Source organism: Fusarium proliferatum, assembly GCF_900067095.1.
Source record: "Fusarium proliferatum ET1 genome assembly, contig: FPRO_scaffold006, whole genome shotgun sequence".
Taxonomy (NCBI): Eukaryota; Fungi; Ascomycota; class Sordariomycetes; order Hypocreales; family Nectriaceae; genus Fusarium; species Fusarium proliferatum.
The window spans coordinates 407,646-428,192 of NW_022194795.1; the positions used below are offsets into that span (position 1 = coordinate 407,646).

A 20,547-nucleotide genomic window follows, 5' to 3' on the forward strand; every position below is an offset into this window, starting at 1 on the left:
TGGCCTCGCTCCTGTCCGCTAGACATGGGGTCCGAGGTGAGGAGGAAGTTGGTGGTGATAGGCTTGAGAGAATTGTTGAGGAGCCCAGGGGGGATTGGGCATGTATTGACTGGGAGGTGGTGCATTGAAGTGATTGGTGTTGAATCCTCGCTGGAAACCATTACCACGGAAAGGAGCCATGTGGCCTCCTCGTCCAGAAGAAGGTCCGTGGTTGTTAGGACCATGCCCGTTGGAGTTGCCTCGCCACGACATCTGGTTTCCACGCTGGGACCAACCATTTCGTGGCTGGCCACGGTTCTGCATGTAGGGTTCGCCTCCGTGGTAAAACTGGCGGTCGCTTTCGGGTGAAGGAGGCCCATTGTGGTACGAGCGTCGACCATCGTTGTAGTCACCCGGACCGTTTCCTGGACCTCCGCCTCGGCGACCACCACGCCCAGATCCTCCTCTTCTCCATCGATAAGGTCGTCGAGGACCACGAGGTTTTCGGTCGACCTGAAAATCGATCCGCTTGATGGGATGAGTGACCATTATGTCATCGATGATGCCGTACTTGATGAGCTCATCGTCGTCTGTCGTCCATACCTGAAAAACATTTTCCAGTCTCTCGATATACTTGACTTCAGGCACCCAAGTTCGGACATATTTTCCGTTGTTGTCATAGTCGAATGCTTGTTTGATAGGGTTGAAGATGCGTGCGTCACCTCTGGGGTCATTACCGACACCCGCCACGTACTGCCAGTTCGCCCAGTTGGAAGACACATCATAATCTACCAGCATAGCCTCGTACCATTCAGCTCCGTAGCGCCAATCAATGCCAAGATGCTTTGTGAAGAAGCTGGCGACGTTCTGTCGGGCTCGGTTCGAGGTGTAGCCGGTATGATAGAGTTCTCGCTGCGAGGCATCAATCAGCCCCATGCCGGTTGTGCCTCGAAGGAACCTCTCAATGATGTCACTCAGTTCCTCGGGTGAAGGATCTTGATTGGCATCGGCTTCCTCCTTCAGAGCTGTCTTCCACTTCTTATCATACTTGCCACTGGCTCCCTTAAAACCATCGAGCTTGAAAAGACGTGAGCCAAACTTCATGGTACACAATCGCATGTAGTCCCGCCACAAGAGCTCAAATCTGACAGCTTTGGTGCCTTCGTTCTCTCCCTGTCCGAAGCCTATAGCTCTAGAGTAGGATTGTTCTTGACCGTCCTCAAACTTGACAAGTTCTTCATGAATGCAGCGGGCTGAAATAGATCCGAGTGCCAGGTATGCTGAAAGCTTGGTGCTGTAATCGATTCCTAATAAGCCATTGCGGGTCTCCTGGTAAGTAGTCATAGAGCCTGACTTGATGAGATGGTAAAGGCGATCCCAGGCAGGGTTCTCTCCACCTTTAAATGGATGTGCAGATCGAGCATCTTCAGGATAGACTGGAGGGTCTGGCACCATACTGTTGATAGGTTCTAAGAGACGTTGTTCAAAGTCGTTGTAGTTGTCAGGAATCTGAAATGGAGGTTCCTGAGGTAGTGCCCACGATGAAGGGAAGGGCGGTAACGATCCGGCCTGCGGACGAGGGAGAGAGGCGCGAGGACGCTCTCGGAGAGGTTCCTGAGTTTTGCGGAAGGTTGTGAAAACATCTGGAAGCTCCTTGGGATCATCCAAACCAGTGTCACGACTGGTTACAAGCATTAGTGAATTATTCAGTATGGACTCCTTGAGGGCTAAACTTACTCGTCGATGTAATACTTTTCGTCCTGCCAAAGCTTAAAGTTGATGTTGTTCTCGGAACATACAGATGCTACAGCATTCTGATCATCAACCTCCTCTTTCGATACTTCCTCGGTCATCCAAACCGTGTCGACAGATTGATGTTCATCGTGTAGGGACTTGATCAAGTGCTTTAGGACGTTGTCGAAGTTTCCGACACGAACTAGCATGCCACTACTGATGTCCTCAAGATTTTGTTTCACATCCCAGATAGACTCAGCTTGGAACTTGGCTCGAACGGGGCCACATCTCCAGAAGCGGCCTACCTGACTTCGAGCCTCGGGGTAGGGGGACTTTTTTCCTTCAGCAACAAAGCCTGAGGTTTCGATTTGGTGGGGGGGGAGGATATAGATGGGGAGGAGATGAGTGAAGCCATGGTCAGAAGTGGCCAGGTGGTGAAGGATAGGGTTGTCGATTGCCCTGAGATCGCGTCGAAGTAGATAGACGAGGAGCTTATTCCCAGCCATGATGCCAAGATTGCAATGTCGTTGTCGTAATATAAGTTGAGGCGTAAATGGAGCGTTTACGGTATGATCTATGATTCAGGGACCTGGTTTCAGATCCGAAGGCAGATATCTTGAAATGGCGGAGACGCTGTCAGACCTTCCGCTCTGTGGTTGTGCGGGAGGGGTCTAGTTTTGGGACTGGGATGAGGGTTCAATATTCGGGCCACTGAGTGGCTTCGTTTAAACGGCTGGGGGAGATGTGTGGGAGGTATTTGGTTGGGCCGTGTACGGTACAGCAACAGCAACAGCAACAGTAGTTGGGTTGATTTGAAAGTCGATTATATTTGTGGGCGTTAGCAAGGGTTTGGATACCTTACTTGTGACGATATAGTGTAATGGTAGCCAAACAAAGTTGAAGGAAAGCTGAATAGGAAGAGAAACTTCTCAGAAGCGAACGAGTCTGGTAACTCGACAGAAGAGTCTCGAAGGTAGAAGGGCAGCGGGTAAGGTTGTATGTAGGTATTGCGTAAGTGATTAAGACAGAGCTAAAGAAGTCTGGTCTGACTAGATGGATGGGGAACAAGCGGATACTGAGGATATCAAATAGATCATGGATATCAGAAGCTGGGACCTGGCTGCTGCTATAACCTTAGCTCGTCTTAGCTTAGTTTAGCAGCTTCAACGGTTCCTGGCCAGATATACCGTGAAGCAACGTCGTAGCCTTGATGCAGATGTAGCCACAGGGGTGTATATATCGCCTGCCCACGACCCTTGAATGGGATGGAGGAAGCTAGGCGGGAGCCTAGCGTGAAGTGAAGTGACGGGTGGGTTCTCCTGGTAGTTGATAGTGGATATGATGATGGCATTCAGGTCCCCTAGAGGCGGGAGTGAAGTTGTTTGAACCCCGGTTCAGCTCAACTTGACTCAAAGGCCAAGTCTAGATGGCTGAGAAGAGGGTGTCTAGAGCTGAAAGGCAGACTGAGACAGAGAATGAGTGCAGAAGAGTCGAGTGAGTGTGTAGGGATAGATATCAACTTCAACCAACCGCAGTTGAGAAGAGGAGAATGCAACAGGGGAAATGAGAGAACAAGGCGAGAGTTGAATGCAGATGATGACGATGATAATAAGAATCTAGACTAGGTAGGTACAGGAGGTGAATGGAGATCCTCCTTCCTAACGTTGGGCCAGGCCACGGCGAATTTTCTCGTTCCAGGGACCGGACCTGCAGAATGCAGTGATCGATACACTAATAACTCTCCGATTTGACCAGGTCTAGCAACCCGGGACAATCATAAAAGCGCCTTTTTTTTTTCCTTTGGTTTGGGGAGGAGAGTGATAGCTTGATAGCTGGTCGTTTAACAGGATACGGTGCCACGGCAAGGTCCAAAATAGGTAAAAACCCGGCAATAAGAGGTGATAGTGATGGTGATGATGATGGCGATGGAGATACCGGTAGAACAAAAAGAAAAGAAAATCAGAACTTGGAACAAGAAAACAGAGCAAGAGTAAAGGCAAAAAGAGACCAATCGCCATTTGGACCCTGATCGGCCCATGACGGAGAACCCGGTTGTTGCGGCGGCGCCATTGCTATGATGATTTGATTTGACTGTGAATTTTTGCGATGCTGCTACGATGCGCTTTGCTTTGTCGTGATCCAGAGGTCGATTTCCATGCCTCTACAACGAACCTCTAGATCGGACCAAGGACGGGAGCTCTAGCCTACAGGGGTTAAGGGTAAGGCTCAAGCGAATGGACAGTGATAGGCCACAGCAGGAGCAATGACAGGGGACGGGGAGCAAAGAGGCTGCTAAAAAAGTTTAAAGTGTGTCAAGTTTTATTCGCTCCAAGCGATGATCTTTTGCTTTTCCCCCTACCTCTCAGCCAGCAATTGCAACCCAAGCGTGAGTGAGTGAGGTGATTCTGCTTGGTCCTGGGGCGGGACGACGCGCAGTCTTGCATCGCACCTCATCCTCAAGTTGTTCTGCTTAGGTAGGTTAGGGCCGGAGGCTTGCAGGGGGCTTCAGGGCGTGTCCGACCAGGCTCAGCCCTCATGTCTCGTCTCTCAGGCACAGTGAGCACTGAGTGGGGTGGGGCTGAATCCAATGGTGAGAACATCACCAAACTTAGCAAAAAACTACTCCGTAGACCGTTGATGATTGACGTTCCTAAGCTGACACTTGACAAGGGGAAGGTTTCCATAAACAGAAACCCTCATATCCGTAAACCGTCAATCATGTCTTAATTGATCACAGATTGCTCGCCCTGGATGAACGTTTGACTGCTGTGCTTCCCCTATCAAGCCTCACCTGCTACTTGCGCACGCATATTCGATGTTGTCTCCGCCTCACTTCTCTCCTCCTTTCCTTGTCTTGTCTTGTGTGTGCCAAATGTGCACGACGTGATCTGGTGTTGCGCCAACGATTGAGATGCGATGCAGCGGCATGGCTATCGACATTATCATCGCCATCGTGGGGGCGTGTGCAACTGTTACACTGACTTACTTGGCTCTGCTGTGCTGCCTACAAACGTTCTGAGACACAACAAGGGGCGGAACAAGACGTCGTGAGAAATGGATCCGTTGCGGGCTGTCGAGTTTCTGTGGCGTACCGCGTGTCGTGTCCTATCGTGTTGGTGATCGTGGTGATGGTTGAGGGCTTGACTGAGATCGAGAGAAGAGAGAGGGTCTCCTGAGAAATCAGGGTCCAGTCAGTTTAGCCGATCAATGACATCACGACTTGATGGGGGCTTTTCTAATACCCGTGAATTGGACTCGAATGTTTTAGCTGATGCAATTGCTTTGGATGATTGATCTGGTACACGATTCACTGCAATGGTTGCAACTATCGCGAGTCTGCAGCTATCAATCACTGTCAAGTCCGGCTATCAATATCATCGCTGATTCCCGTTTCTCAGATCTGCACGTAGGGTGCTAACACACGCCCATCGAGCCGAAGAAGGGGAGGGTTCTAGATCCTGTCAAGTAAAGCCCAGACTCGAGAGTTTTCAAGACCCGTTTTCAGGCCCATGCCCATGTCCAAATGGATCCATGACCAATCGATCCGAGCGTCGTGTTCCCCCGAAATGACCTGATCTTTTTTTGCCTTTCGTTTCTTTTTCTTCTTTTACCGACATGGGAAACAGCGCTTTTTCCATCAGAGGTACCCCAGTCTCCGATATCCGTTGACAACGTGCGTTCCCGACGATCGGGCTCATGGCTCTCACATATCTTGTGCTGGTGTTGGCTCTATCACCCTCACTCAAGCAACCATTTTGTTTGATCCGAGTTTACGGCAGTTCGGACGGCATTTGTCAATGCATAGACTTTTCTATCTTTCCCATTAAAAACTCGGTATCGTGAAGATACCTCACAGTATCAACAGATGTAGGCCAAAACATCCAACATCAATCGATCTGATACCTGCTGCCCAGCCTGGAACCAGCCTCCTCCCGTCTCAGCAACATGCGTGTCTCAAATTTGTCAACGTTGTATAAATAATTGATTGCATAATAAAGCCCACATGCAATGATTTCCAATCGGGGTTGCTCCGATGGCCAATGGAGTTGAGTGCAGAGCAGATCACAGCCAAGCTTTTCACGATAGCCTCGACCGGGGTACTATCGCAACCAGATGCGAGCTGCAAGACCTCCCGGAATCATCTCAGGAATCAATGCAAATGAATCATACGCGTTTTGAAACCGCGAATCTTGATGTAAGCCTATATGAGCAGGGTAGCCAGCTATGATTCAGAGAAGTAACCAGCCTTCGGAATATCTTCCTGAAACTTCAGCATAAACTGCACAATGATGACGACTATCAGGCAAGCCCATGTCTAGAATTTGCAGGTATCAAACCCGCTCATGTTCTCCCCGACTCCCGTTTGGATGCCCCATCGCGATCATGCTGCTCTGCACTGGATTATTCGTGGGTTTCGATCAGGAACATGACATCGCTCATGACGACACTCTCTGGACTATTTTTTAGATCGCGTGGGATCGGAACTACTGACGCGCTTTCTTCGGCCCATTGTGAAGTCATCGTACGTTGCAACGAAGATCAGGGTTCATACACAATAACTCTACTCTGAGCTAGCTTGGAGCTAACTTCGAAAGCGCTCCCTAATGATTCAGATGGGAGTTTAGCATGGGTAATCTCTAATTATCGATTTTGTCATAACTCTGGTGTCAATATTCATGTTGAATTGAGTCCAAACTACCCTACACTACTTTTTTTTTCGAAGTGTCACGATGCTATTCGATCCCCAATCTCTGCTTACTCCCTGCGATCATGGAATCTACAATGGATCATCTTTTCCGACACGCCCTCTGAAAGCCCAAGTCGCAATGAGAATATGAAATGCAATACTACACGCCACGATGGTAAACCGGTCAATACCTGAAAACGCCTACCATGTCATGATATCCACACTCGCATAAACGGGCGCTTGAAGGCTTCGGCCTTGCTCGCGACATCGCGATAGTAGCGAGGTGCATTATTTCTTTCTTTTGGGTTGTCACAATGTCTCACTGAAGCGCGTGTTAGAACTCCCAGAGGCAAAGGTGGGGATAGAAATCGGATGTCTGAGTTTACAAGGTCGATGCAGACATTACAAGACAAATGCCACTACCAATGAGCTGCTAATATCACTTTATCCAAACGCCTGCAATGGCATACTCGTCCTATAGGTCGTGTCATTTAAGACAAGGCTTCGGAAGGCCTTTATCCTTCCTGCAGTCAGATTCTCCTCGCAGCAATATGCAAATGTCTCTTATGCGTAACAACCCAACCTGTAAGAGATGTTCATCATATTTCTCTTCGATCGAGATCCCCAAAAGTCGCCTGCAACTTTGGTCCAGGCAGAAAGCTCCATTGGTTCATACTCACAATCATAGGGCCACCAATGGTGATCTCCAATTTATATCACTAAGACCCTGTCGCAGATTGTCCAGCACCGACTTCGTCATTGATGCCTTACTGATACTTTGTAAACCTGCCGGGCAGGCTATTGACTGATACATGCATGATATGAACAGCCATGGCTTAACCGACTGAGTACTGCCAAAACCCTCGGTACCCATCAGTTACCGACCGTCGACGGATCGAGATGATAAGCTTGAAGGGCAAAATATCCTCGGTCGGACTGAGTCGGTCACATCGTCGTAAATCCGCGTGCCTTGTCCGACGACGGAGCGTGGGGAATATGACCCCAGATTTTCGGCGAGGGGAAGCTGGGGTAGAGATGGGGAATCCAAACAGGTTCAAGGAAATGGTAGCTGCAGGAGGTTTTATAGAAGACAAGATACTGACTTTGATATATATAATTTATGAACATATACCAAAAAAGGAATAACAAGTAGGCTAATAGTAACTCAACGGTATCATGAAGGTAATGTGAAGAGCTGAGGCTTGTGATAGTGAGCAAAATGCCCCGCGTTTCGCTATATATCAGCATTGGGCTTCTCAAAACTACAGCTCAGCAGCTAGATACTGCATGAGATGCAGTATCAAAACACAAATGACGAGAAACACTCAGTGCAGCGATCCTCCCTTCAGGCCACACTTGTACGATAAACAACAATCATCTTCAGCGACACTTCAAGTGGATAGTTTTGGTCGGTGAGGATCAGACTGAAGCCAATTCAACAAAATGATAACAATTGAGTGCATTGATTGGCTAGTATATGGGGATTGAGTTTCCCCTCACTAGAAAAGCCCCTGAAAGACTTCATTTTTCTGATCGTGATAATTGGAGAACTCAGATATTTCGCACAGTACATCTGTATGATAGGCTCTCCCAAATGTACAGTGTGAAAATGACCAATATCCACGAGTAAGTCCAGCCGGCGGCTAGCCGAGGGTGTTTTGCGGTAAGCTACGGCAAACTGAGGCGCCTACAGCCGAGCGTAATAAATATGAATACCTACCAAGTTTCTCCAAGACAAAAACCTCTAGGATATTAGGCCCTGCAGAAGAAGGTTGTTCTCTTTTTTTCCTTCCTCCTTCTTTGCATTTGTGATACCCCTCATCATCATCATCCCCCACGTCAATTGACCTCGCCCTTCTTCTTCGTTGCTACGCAGGAAGAAGACCGTAAGCCAATTGTCCCCAAGAATGTCTGCCGTTAACCGGACCCTCCGAACGGCCTCCAAGCAGCTGCGCTTCCAGTCTCCCCGGGGTCTTCGTGTCGCCGCCCCTCTCGTGGCCCGCTCGGCGTTCGGCGCCGCTCGCTCTTCTCTTCCCGCTTCTCACGGCGCCGCCTTTTCAACTTCTGCTGCCAGACGATCAGGAGCTCCCAACATGTCTTCCGCCGACCGTGAATACGATCCTGAGATCAAGGACATTGCCGACTATGTCGCCAACAAGACCATTGACTCTGAGCTTGCTGTGAGTGCTGTCAATTCTGCCGAGGCCGATTTTGCACCCCGCAAAATACCCCGCCTTGAAGCTTCTCACTTCAACACCAACAAATTATCACGAGAAATCAATGTCACTCAATCGTTGAAATTTATTGCTAATTCATTTCTAAACAGTTCGATACTGCTCGATGGATCCTTCTCGACACCCTCGGTTGCGGTCTCGAGGGTTTGAGGTTCAAGGAGTGCTCTAAGCTCCTTGGACCCATTGTCCCTGGCACCGTTGTCCCTAACGGTCCCAAGGTCCCTGGTACTCCCTTCCAGCTTGACCCCGTCAACGCCGCTTTCAATATTGGTGCCATGATCCGATGGCTCGACTTTAACGACTGCTGGCTCGCTGCTGAGTGGGGTCACCCTTCTGATAACTTGGGTGCTATCCTCGCTGTTGCTGACTGGATCAACCGTACCAACAAGGCTGGTGGTAACCTCGCTGGCGGCAAGACCTTTGTTGTCAAGGATGTCCTCGAGGCCATGATCAAGGCCCACGAGATCCAGGGATGCTTGGCTCTCCTCAACTCCTACAACAAGGTCGGTCTTGACCACGTTGTTCTGGTCAAGGTCGCCTCTACCGCCGTCGTCTCCAAGATGCTCGGCCTCAATGAGAAGCAGATCGCCGATGCTGTCACCCAGGCTTGGGTTGATGGCCAGTCTCTCCGAACCTACCGCCACACCCCCAACACCATGTCCCGAAAGTCCTGGGCTGCCGGTGATGCTTGCCAGCGCGCCGTCAACCTGGCTCTCAAGGTTCTCAAGGGTGAGCAGGGCGTTCCGACTGTTCTGTCCGCTCCCGTCTGGGGTTTCTACGATGTCCTGTTCAAGGGCCAGAAGTTCGAGTTCCAGCGCCCCTATGGCAGCTATGTCATGGAGAACGTTCTCTTCAAGGTCTCCTACCCTGGTAAGTTCAAATCTTCGCTGCCACTATGTAAAGACAAGTCTAACACCCAACAGCTGAGTTCCACTCTCAGACCGCCGTCGAGGCCTCTGAGAAGATTCACCACCTCCTCAAGTCTCAGGGCAAGTCTGCCGCTGACATCAAGTCCATCACTTGCCGAACCCATGAGGCTTGCATCCGCATCATTGACAAGCAGTTCAAGCCCATGGACAACTTTGCCGACCGTGACCACTGCATCCAGTACATGTGCGCCACCATGCTCGTCTTCGGCCGTCTTGAGGCCACTGACTACGTTGACGGTGGTGAGGCTGCCACCTCTCCTCTGGTCGAGTCTCTCCGCCAGAAGATCAAGTGTGTTGAGGATCCTCAGTACACCAAGGATTACCATGATCCCAAGCTCCGAACCATCTCCAACGCTCTCACTGTCGAGCTCAACGACGGCACTGTCCTCGATGAGGTCGCTGTTGAGGCTCCTCTTGGCCACCGTCTCCGCCGCGAGGAGGCCAAGCCCGTCATTCTCGAGAAGTACAAGCGCCACCTTGGCCCTCACTACCCCGAGGCCCGCGTTAAGGAGCTTGTGGAGCTCAACTTGGACGCCAAGAAGCTTGAGTCTACCCCTGTTGATGAGTATGTTGATCTATACACTGTTGAGAGCAGCAAGTTTGTGCAATAAAGGATTTATAAATGGGAGAGACGGAGGATGCATATTTAATCGCAAAGCCCAAAGAAGGCTATGGCTTGGATAGAATGAAAGTATCACGCCTAAAATGAACCAATGAATACAAAAAAATCAACAAGACTCTGAAAGAACCTATAAGCACATTAGTTTGTTCCCATGTGTAAAAGGCGTCTGAGTTGCACCACAGCCAAATTCAACACCTTACGAACTATTAAATCTCGTGATTGGGTCGGGTTGAGCGAGGGGCAGCACCGCCTCAAATGCCCGCTTTATTTGGTAGGGGTTTTGGCTTGGGGCCTTGGGTGCTTGGCCGAATTCCGAATCCCAAGAACCGTTGGTAGTAGGTCGAAACACTCTCCTCCTGCATCTAACTTCAACCTGACATCCTGTCATTACTGTACCTTCGTCACGTTTTATCAGTGTCGCCAAAACCATCAGAATCTGAGCTGATTTATCGCCCTTAAAACACACCTTTATACCCGCATCGCAAGTCCGGACCCTTTTGGCCGCACCATCCGTAATCATGGCCGCAGATCGCCAGACTATTATTGAAGTGAATCGTTCGCTTCGCAACATCAAAAATGTAAATACCCTCGCATTCTGTCATTGAAACCCCACTCGCGCCATCATACCCATCTGGGCATTCTCACTGAATGTCAACTAATACCGTGAAGGAACTAGAGAACCTCCTTGAACGAGGCGTGATTGACGACTCCGTCTACGATACCATCAACACCGCTCTTCCCGGCGAGTCCTCCCTCTCGGGCCCCCTCAAGACTGCGACCGGCAACAAGAGCGTCAACACCGCTGCTCCCAAGGTCGCAACTCCCGCACCGGCCGCCCACGCGGCTCCTACCAAGGCCTTCGAGGATCTCAAAGTCAAGTCGCATTCGCCCGCGCCACCCGCCTACGATCAGACACCTCCTCCTGGCCCTCCCCCACGTAATGTCAAGCCCACTGTTGCCAACGCCCGCGCCCTTTACCGCTATGCTGCCTCCGACGGTCGCGACCTGTCCTTCGAGAAGGATGATCGTATCGCTGTGTACGAGTACATGAACCAGGATTGGTGGATGGGCCGAAATGAGCGCACAGGACAGGAGGGTATCTTCCCCCGAAACTACGTCCTCGTCGACCAAGAGACCAAGAAGCCCGTTGCGCCTATTCCGCAGCCACAGTATGGCTACCCTGCTTACTCGCAGGGTCCTCCTCCTCAACAGAACCCTTACAACTCGCATGTGCCACCCATGGCTGTCGCTGAGGGATCTGGACAGCCGCAGGGACAGGAGGGAGATGGCAAGGATAACAAGGTCAACGAGTACGGCAAAAAATTTGGTAAGAAGCTGGGTAACGCTGCTATCTTTGGTGCTGGTGCCACCATCGGAGGAAACATCGTCAACAGCATTTTCTAGAGTCTCACAATTGGCAAAGCTACATCGGTTTGATTTAAGCTACAGGGCGCATATATTGGGCGTTCGGGATTCGAAAGGTTCATAGACAAGTATCAGGACGATACAGAGCCTGTGTTCAGTCTTTGTTTAGTATACAGGGTGTTTTAATGACCGTTGTGAAAATCAGGACTTGCTTGCACATGGAACAATCCAAACTGTAATCGTGAATCAGATATCCCAATCCAATGTCGACAGAATTTGAACATTTTTAGCCCATACTAGGTGGTTCTCATGAGACGTGCTTCATCATGGCTGGTGGATCTGGTAGACCATGTATACTGTGCCGAATACAGTACTAATATCTCGATCCCCATGCGAAATATAGCCATGATAAATATTTACACTGTACGTCGCAAAATTTCTTGTTGACGTTGGAGAAATCTTAAACGAAAGAATTCAACAACACCATAGGTAATCAAGACACAGCCTGCATCATGTCGACTACTAAAAAGCGTCAAGCGGAGGATACTCCTGTCCAGCCAAAGCCGAAGAAAAGCAAAAAGAGAAAGGCGAATGCACCAGATGATGAACTTCTCGATACTGAGCTTGGTCTCAACACGCTCTTCACCAAGATGGACAACCAACTCCTGGCCGATCATCTTGCCCAGAAATTGGGTCGCTTCGGCACTGAATTGAGCGCTGTTGAGATTTCCGATATGACTGTATCAGGTAAGAATGCCTGTTATCGTTTGCCATTCTTATTGAAAATCTCACTCACAAATTCCCAGCCAACGCGATTCAAGATACCACCTCATGGCAAGAGTCAAGAACTTTGGATAAGTTTCCCGACTTTCTGGAGAAGGTGTCAGAGGACCCCGAAGGTTTAAAGAAGGCGCCCAAGAAGAAGGGATCGCCCCATACCCTCATTGTGGCAGGAGCGGGTTTGAGAGCTGCAGATATTGTCAGGTGTGTTATTGCGACTCAGTTTGAGAGGTAAAAAAGACTGACTGTGAGCAGGTCGATGCGCAAGTTTCAAAGCAAAGAGAATTCAGTCGCAAAATTGGTAAGTTTCTTTTTTAAGATGTGGAAATGATATAGCTAACACATCCAAGTTCGCCAAGCATATGAAAGTTGAGGAGCAAGTCAAGTTCCTCCAGAACCACAAAACTGGCATCTGTGTCGGTACACCTGCCCGACTTATGGATCTCATCGACAATGGTAAGTTTGGTCTCGACCCTTCCCTTTCCTGCGTCCCTCATAATCACAGGCAGGCACTGACTTCAGCAGGCGCACTCTCCTTGGATAATTTGAAGCGGCTAGTCGTTGATGCTTCACATATCGACCAGAAGAAGCGAGGCGTGATGGACATGAAGGATACTATGATGCCTCTAGCTCGCTTCTTGTCAAGAAAAGAGTTCAAGGACCGATACGGCGACGAGAAGAAGCCGTTGGCTTTGTTGTTCTATTAGATGGATGTGATACCCTGACACAAGAAAAGTTTGATTGCGAAGACGCTGTTTCTGTTTGAGACTTACCCTCGATTGTTTACCTCATAGATCTTACCTACCCGATAGACTGTTTATCTCTTCAATACAAAAGATGCATTCTCAATTTTCCTTTCCTTCATTCCACTTTAGATGGTTTCCCATATGGTGGAAGGGGCCGCTACCAGAACAGCAACTTGGCACCTGCTCCTACCCTCACCATCACCAGACACCACCTTCCTCAAATTCATCAGAACATCCGCCTACTTCTTAACCTATCATGGTCCTACCGATCCTAGACTTTTCATCTTCATCCGTTGTCTTCGGCTTCAGCTCAAGCTCGTTTTTGGAACGCATCTCACACTCTTTTTGGAACCCGTCCCTCAATCACTCACTCACTTTTTTGGTACTGTCGTTTAAACCAGCACCCAATTTCTGCACGCTTCCCTCATCATAGCCACTTGCTTTCCATACAGCCATGCGTTCTCATTTGTTCGCTGGCTTATTATCGAGCTTAGCTACTCGTACATACAGCCTCGATACATCTACACCAGGTATGGACTCTGAGCCCAATATTCATGGATATTCTGACAAAAGATTGGAGAATGTGCTACCATTTGCTCTCGCGAACTTATGCACTATTATGATATTCCTACTGTTGAGGGTCTCTGTCATGACATGGCTGTTCAACGAGTAAGTCATCGCTTCTATTGCATCGAGTTATGGGTTGCTGACTATGCACAGGAAATGTTCTCTTGCCTGGCCAGTTCTTGCACTGATCAGTATGGTCAAGCTTTGACATATACTATCTCCACTTGCTCTCATCGTGGTGCTATCATCAGTGATCTCCTTCCCGTGGAAATACAACATACGAGCCTTGCTACTAGACATTTCGTGCCGCTTGTCTCACGCTCTGATTCGGCCAGCTTTGGATTTGAAAGCCGTTTTAGTCTCTCTGACGACTGCAAAGCCGGATCTGATGGTGTTCTCACATTGTCTCTCCCCGAATCCACCGCTTCAGTTCCTCAACCTATTCCCGATGGCGGTTCCCCTGCCTCAACAGGAGTTGGGAATGGCAACCCCAATGCTGGAGCAGGTCCACCAGGTGGTGCTCCGGGCCCGAACAATGGGCCCTTGCCAGGAAAAACAGCAGGCTCAGGTGACGGTCAAGATAGTCCTTCAGGAGGCACAGGTTCCGGAGGCGGTGGTGGCATCGATGGAACTGGGCCCTCAGACCCTAACGCGGATTGTGAAGAAAACAATTTCAATAATGGACCTTCACCATCTGGCAACAATGATGGCCAATACCCTACTGCCCCTGCTCCGGTTCCTGTCAACCCTCCTGCCAACAGCAATCCCCAGCCGGATGGCCAGTCCAACGGCCCTCCTGCGCCAGGACCAGATGCTACTGATGGGAATAGTTCGCCTGATGATCCCCATCAAGGCAATACAGGACAATCAAAGCCTCAGCCCGCTCCTGCTCCTGCACCTTCAAACCCGGATGGAAGCGACGGGGCGCTAAATCAAGATGCAACTGGCGGACCGGGGGAAGATTGCGATGAGAACGCTACTGATGGATCTGATGCGAACTCTCTTGGAAATAATGCTGCTCCAGCCTCTCCTCCAAATACTAGCGGCTCAGTGGACTGCTCTATCGATATCAACGATGCAGCATGCGTCAACCAGAATCAGCTACCTCCTGGACCTCCAGCACCTCAACCGCCGGCACCTCAACAAGAAACACAGCCTCCAGCGCCTCAAATACCAACGCCAGCGCCAGATTCACCCCCTCCTCAAGGCCCCCCTCCCGACCCTGCTCCTGCTCCTGCTGGAGATAGTCCTCCCTGTGGTGCTGAAGACGGTATACCAGACTGCCCTGACTCTCATCAGCCTCCAAAGGGCGATGGCAGCGGTAGAAATGCGTGCTCAGACCCTGGCTCGAACGCTGGCTGTGGCTTTTCTGAGCCTTCATCGCCCCAGCCGCCTCCCCAGACAGCACCCCCCACTGTTCCAAATAATTGCCCCGGGGACGAAAACTCACCTTGTAACGATGGAAACGATGGCGGGTCTGATCCAGAATCTAGCAGTCTGCCTGCAAGCCCTCCGTCGCCGAATAGTTCTGATGTGCCTCCTCTCGATGTAGGACCTTCACCTGCTGCCCCTCCTTCTCAACCAAACAGAAACGGTAATCCTGATAACGGGGCCTCTTGTGCTGGAAAGCATGGCCCTTGTCCTGCGAATGGTGGCCCAGGAATTCCGGAGCCAGCCAATCCTCCTTCTCCTGCATCCCCGCCTTCAACTCCCCCCGAAGGCCAAGCCCCTAACGGTTCTCAAGATAGTGATGGTACTGGACAGGAAAGCCCCGGTAAAGGAAGTGACAACGGTGATGGCGAGAAAGGGAACAGTGATCTCGGACCCCAAGCACCAGAAATCACAGCACCACCTTCACAGCCCGCTCTGCCTGCACCAGCAGTTCCAGCCCAGCTTTCAGGACCTCCTGTTCAACCAAGACCCCCTCAGCCTACCGCTTCCAACGCTATGGGCGGCGCTCACGAGGGGCCTCAAGTCATCACGGTGATCATACCAACTCAAGTAGAGAGCACAGCAACAAAGGTCATGACAGTCTAGCCGACAAATGGCCCTTCAATGTACTCATCACCAACTCAATTGAAGGAACGTGCCATGGCTGACATAAAACGAAGGCAAGAGAATGGTCAAGAACTTGACACTCCTGGCAACGACATCCCTGCCTTATCTGCAGCTTCAGCGGCATCAGCTGTCCAGGCAGATCTTCCGACAGAGTCGGGCATGCCCGAACCTTCGTTCGTTGTTTCAAACGACTCGACGAGAGCCCACTGCCACTCACGGACCCCATTGACTTTTGCTGTTCTCGTAGTGTTTGTGGCAAACTTTTCATGGCTACTGATCTGATGCTATGACTTACGTTCTTTGTGCTTATAGGCCTCGGTGCCTCGTAATGTGGGGGTTAAGGATATTGCATTGCTTTAGAGAAGTCTGTATTGATTGGTGGTTTAGATAGATGATGGTGGATGAAGCACGTGAAATGGTATGGTAATATTGTAGCTCCTATTATTATAGCAACATACCCAAATGCAATGACTTGTTGTTCCTGAACGATTTGTACTCGAAAATACACTGCGATGATTTCACAAGTTTGTCATATAACTATAAGAAGCAATACACAGAGTTGTTCAAGAACTCACTTTAACATTGTCTGCCCTCATGAGGTAGTTAGATGATCCAGGGTCACGCCGCTCCATAACCGCCATCTTTTGAGCTTATGTCTGTTTTTTTGGGCTCAGTAGGAAGTGATCATCGACTGAGGTTCATCTCATACTTTCGTAACTGAATGTCCAGTCTCACTCATTTATACCATGTCTTATCGGCATCCTTCAGCACTCCTTTGAACTTCATCCCCATTGTCCTCATTGCTTCATCCTCACAGGTTTCCCACTTTCGCATCAGCAGTCTGACATCTTCAACAACATTTTCATCCTTTGGATCCTTTGCCTTAGTGAGTACATGACCAATGATCTCCCAACAGAGATAATCCTTGAGTGTTGGCTGTTCTGTGGAAGCAATATCGTACTCCTGCGATTCTGCCAAAATGAGTGCAAAACGGCCGAATGACTGTGTGAGGGGCCAGTAATCAAACTCCTCCTTGAGCTTCTGGAAGTCCATATGGTACGGGTGATATTGACGGCTTCCGAGGTCCCCGATGAGCTTGTAAAGCTCTTCTGCGAATGCCTTATTTTCTTCATATGTTCCATCAGATAAGGGTACAGATATCGTTCTTAGTTTCAGCTGAAACACACTGGGCAGCCTACGAGGCTCTGCTTCCTTACTGCGGATACTTTCTTGAACTTCCTCTGTCTTGGAGATCATCTTTTTGATAACGGGCACAGAGTTTTCCATCCAGTCGTTCCAGTTCTGTCGATCCTTAAACCGTCCACCACTAAGCCTCATGACAAGCGTCATCACCATGTCGGCTTGTCCAATCTTGAGCAGCCTCTCGATGTACTCGATCACGAACGACTGAAGCATCTGCAGAGACACTCCATTTTCAGCCAGCTTGGACTCTCGGTCGGCAGCGCTCTGCTGTACCATGGCCGCAGACAGCATGATTCCAAACTTGAACGAATCACGTCCGGGGTTGGAAAACTGCGAAAGCCAATGCTTGCCTGCCTTTGAGTTAACGAGATCCCGGTCCTCCTGGATGGCCTTTGTGATATGTTGTATGCCAGGGCTGGGATCGACATTGATGAGTGCGGCGGAGCGAACCATTTGGAAGACTGATACAGGTGTGTAGGGTTGGAGTTGCCCATAAAGAGCAGATACTGTAGTGAGGTGAACAGGGAGATGGGGAATCTCTTCCTCGAGAGAGAAGTTGTTTTTACTCAAGAAGAGTTTCATCCAGCGCGTGTTGTTGTCAGCAGATTTCTCAACTGCACCCATAACGAGTGATGCGAGCCTCGTTTTGTCTTCTTCGATCAAACTTTGTCCCCTAACCTTCAAGATCAAGAGCTGGAGAAGGGGAGTTTCATCGCCAATCTCAGGCAGTGGAGCCTCCTGGGCTGAAGCAGCAACCCAATCAGCTTCAGTCAGCCCGCGTCTCTCATTGAGCTGTGCGGTTGCTGGAACAATATAATCCCCAAGTGCGTCAAGGATGCGTTTCCGTAGACTTGGGGGGCAAGTAGGTTCCTCCAAGATTGCAAAGAGACTGTTGGTGATGGTGATTCGGATATCGATGTGTCGTGCTTCCGCAAGGAGACCAACAAGGATTTCACATGCTGAATACGGATCCATGAACAAGTTGTATTGCAAGATCTGGACGAGCATCTTGACGGTAGTAACCTTGATGGATGGGCCCTGAGAGGGCTTGGAACCTGCTGATGCGTCCTCTTCAGTGGTTTCCTTGGGTCTTTCTGCCTGTTCTTTAGCATCCGTGTTCTGATTTTGTTCTCGCATCTTCTCCTTTATCGCACTGGCCATTGTGTGTAACATTTCCTTTGCTGGCTTGGCTGGAAGCACAGAAAGGAAGCCAACGCTGAGAAGATGACGGTGCCAAGAAGAGTTTTCTTTGGCGCCTTCACTGTCCAGAACCAAGTCACGAATGAAGGGACATGCTAGTGAAGGCTGGTCGCTAGAAGCCAGACGCTCAATGACGAAGATGATATCGTGCATTTGCGCACTTATGGCTTCGGATCCCAGTCGTTCCCTTGTCCTATCGATAAGGAAGCGTGCCAGCTCTGCAAGTAAAGGAGGCGACAGAGATGTCCTTGAAAGTGAACGATATACGTAGCTACCCTTGACAGACTCGCGATTCGATGAAGTGGTAAGAGAGTCGAAAAGCGAACCGCCGTGTGCTGTCGACAAAGCCGGGTTTCGAACTATAGCGCCGGCTTTAATGAGCAAATCCGTTGTCGGCTTCCAGACGATCTCCATCATGTCCCTTTCGCACTTTTCACGATCAGCCGTTGAGCATTTTGCAAGGTTCTTGAAGAACATTTCCAATCTGCTCATACGTTGGCCTGTTACAGCCATGACAAGGTTGAATAGCCAGGTCCAATTCTGGGCCTTGAATCCGGGTTCTCCGACTGCGAGCGTTACAGTCTCAACAATATTGATGAGAACCTGGTTTGCAATCTTGATGTCTTTCTTGCGCAAGGCTGATGTGAATGACGCAATAGCTTCAGGTGAGCTGACACGTTCATTTGGCATGGCACCCAGAACTTCCTCAATCTCCTTCGTCTTGAAGACTTTCACACTGAATAAACTGTGGCTTATGAGCGAGTCCTTGATGAAACGCCGGGACCAGATAATGGTGTCGTTCAAAGTCTGTAGGTCTCCAATAGCGACGCAGAGATTCAAGGCAGCTCTAGCCCAGTATGCGCGCTCGACAGCCTCGCGAGCCTGTTGAGCGTTCGTTTTCCGTTCATTTACGAGGCCAATGGCACGATCAAGCCATCCCTGGTGCTCATCTTGTGTGTTCGATTTGCGGATCAGCAACGCCCTTACGATTTCGACGTCTCCGAAACCGCTGTGTTTGATATGCCCTTGCGACTGATTGAGTATTGTTCCAGTCTGATTCGCAGCTTGGAGGAAGTTGTTCTTGGGAAACAGGCTTTCTAGCTTCTCAAAAAGCTGTAGTGACTTCTTGTAATTGATGATGAAGAACAGATCTGAAGGCCAGGCTCTTTCAGGAAGATCCTTGAGTCTAGCCAGATCTTGGTCCGAGTCGCTCTCGATGTCGATTTTATAGTTTGTGTGATGCTGGATGAAGAGGCGAAATAAATCATATCTGCCATCGATATCTAACTCCCAAGAAACCCACAAAGTTTGACGTATTCTCTCTAAGTCGATGGGTGGTTTCTCGCTCGGCAATAGCTGGATCACCTGTACCAAACGGGCTTGGTATTGTCTCCTGCTTTCACTACCATCGGCAGCCTTGGCCCACCGATCGACAGTATACTGAAGCAAGCCACCTTGTCTTAGAACAAGCTGCCCGGAAATCTCTCCGTGTTTTTGGATACATTCGAGTACGAGGCTGAGATATTTGATGCGCCTCTCGTCGTCGTATCTGCTCTTGAGGAGGCGCTTGAGAACTGGCATAGCCACCTCATCTATCAAATCATATGGGACATGAACCTTGCCCTCTTTTGCGAGGAGTGTCGTCAATATCCTCTCGCAAAAAGCGATGTTGCCGCGAAAGAGTCTCCTATGCTGATAGAACTTGATATCTTTGTCCTTGCTGAAGATCTCAGTGAGGAATTTATCCTCGTGTTGCTCTCGATGGCCTAGAAAGAGACGTTTGTTCTGTGGCGCCGTCCACTTAATCTTCCTATCCTTCTCAAACTTCTTTACCAGCTCAAGGCTGCAGGCTGGAATTATGTCTTGGTAGAAGCTGGTCAGAGGTCTGTCATCTTCTCGTCCCTCGTAGAGTATCGTGACCAACTCTCCAAGAGCAGCGCGTCTTTGGGGCTGTGCCTTCTCAGCTGAAGCGGTCGAGCCCAGACGCTTGCACGTATCACGCACGTCTCGGATGCTGAACTCGGCCATCAGACGGGCCAGTCCTGAAGCTCCTCCTGTAGCATCCCATGCTTGCTGGAAGCGGTCTTCACGTCGTAAGGCTTTTGTGAATTGGCGAATAGTGAGCTTTCTCTTGACGGCACTCTCAGTTTGACGGAGATCGTCTATGATTTCCGATTCTTTGCGGCGCGTCATTGCAGTGAAGATTAAATGTAATTGTCGTCGAGATGATGTTTTGTTGCGAGATGAAGCATGAGACCGATGACTTAAATAGTGTCAGCTCAGCTACTACTGTTATACGCAGCAGCCTAAGACGGAAAAGCGTCCGCCGGCGAGACCAAGAAGGAAATACCCGAGAGTCCCTAGCATTAGCGACTAAAGTAAGGATTAGCAGCAGATCTTTTGGACAAGCCAATAGATATTTGCTTGCATTCCCAGCTTGGTA

At 49.7% G+C, this 20,547-nt stretch overlaps 6 protein-coding genes across 6 annotated transcripts; 4 read left to right on the forward strand and 2 right to left on the reverse strand.

Annotated features, from left to right (window-relative positions):
• Nucleotides 1-18: 18 nt before the first annotated feature.
• Nucleotides 19-2,219, reverse strand: FPRO_09213 (uncharacterized protein; the record flags this gene model as incomplete). The annotated part of the gene is made up of 2 exons (XM_031232581.1): nucleotides 19-1,660; nucleotides 1,717-2,219. The coding sequence occupies 2 exons, from the start codon at nucleotides 2,217-2,219 to the stop codon at nucleotides 19-21; spliced, it is 2,145 nt and encodes a 714-aa protein (XP_031082504.1).
• Nucleotides 2,220-8,307: 6,088 nt separating this feature from the next.
• FPRO_09214 (putative 2-methylcitrate dehydratase) lies at nucleotides 8,308-10,174 on the forward strand (the record flags this gene model as incomplete). The annotated part of the gene is made up of 3 exons (XM_031232582.1): nucleotides 8,308-8,580; nucleotides 8,727-9,504; nucleotides 9,558-10,174. 3 exons carry the CDS (start codon nucleotides 8,308-8,310, stop codon nucleotides 10,172-10,174), a joined length of 1,668 nt encoding a protein of 555 aa, XP_031082505.1.
• A 529-nt stretch (nucleotides 10,175-10,703) lies between these two features.
• Nucleotides 10,704-11,589, forward strand: FPRO_09215 (uncharacterized protein; the record flags this gene model as incomplete). The annotated part of the gene is made up of 2 exons (XM_031232584.1): nucleotides 10,704-10,763; nucleotides 10,855-11,589. The coding sequence occupies 2 exons, from the start codon at nucleotides 10,704-10,706 to the stop codon at nucleotides 11,587-11,589; spliced, it is 795 nt and encodes a 264-aa protein (XP_031082506.1).
• A 473-nt stretch (nucleotides 11,590-12,062) lies between these two features.
• FPRO_09216 (uncharacterized protein) lies at nucleotides 12,063-13,037 on the forward strand (the record flags this gene model as incomplete). Its single annotated transcript, XM_031232585.1, has 5 exons — nucleotides 12,063-12,297; nucleotides 12,357-12,534; nucleotides 12,586-12,631; nucleotides 12,681-12,786; nucleotides 12,856-13,037. 5 exons carry the CDS (start codon nucleotides 12,063-12,065, stop codon nucleotides 13,035-13,037), a joined length of 747 nt encoding a protein of 248 aa, XP_031082507.1.
• Nucleotides 13,038-13,530: 493 nt separating this feature from the next.
• FPRO_09217 (uncharacterized protein) lies at nucleotides 13,531-15,680 on the forward strand (the record flags this gene model as incomplete). Its single annotated transcript, XM_031232586.1, has 3 exons — nucleotides 13,531-13,606; nucleotides 13,657-13,745; nucleotides 13,797-15,680. 3 exons carry the CDS (start codon nucleotides 13,531-13,533, stop codon nucleotides 15,678-15,680), a joined length of 2,049 nt encoding a protein of 682 aa, XP_031082508.1.
• Nucleotides 15,681-16,436: 756 nt separating this feature from the next.
• On the reverse strand, nucleotides 16,437-20,297 carry FPRO_09218 (uncharacterized protein; the record flags this gene model as incomplete). Its single annotated transcript, XM_031232587.1, has 1 exon — nucleotides 16,437-20,297. The coding sequence occupies one exon, from the start codon at nucleotides 20,295-20,297 to the stop codon at nucleotides 16,437-16,439; it is 3,861 nt and encodes a 1,286-aa protein (XP_031082509.1).
• Between the last annotated feature and the right edge of the window lie 250 nt (nucleotides 20,298-20,547).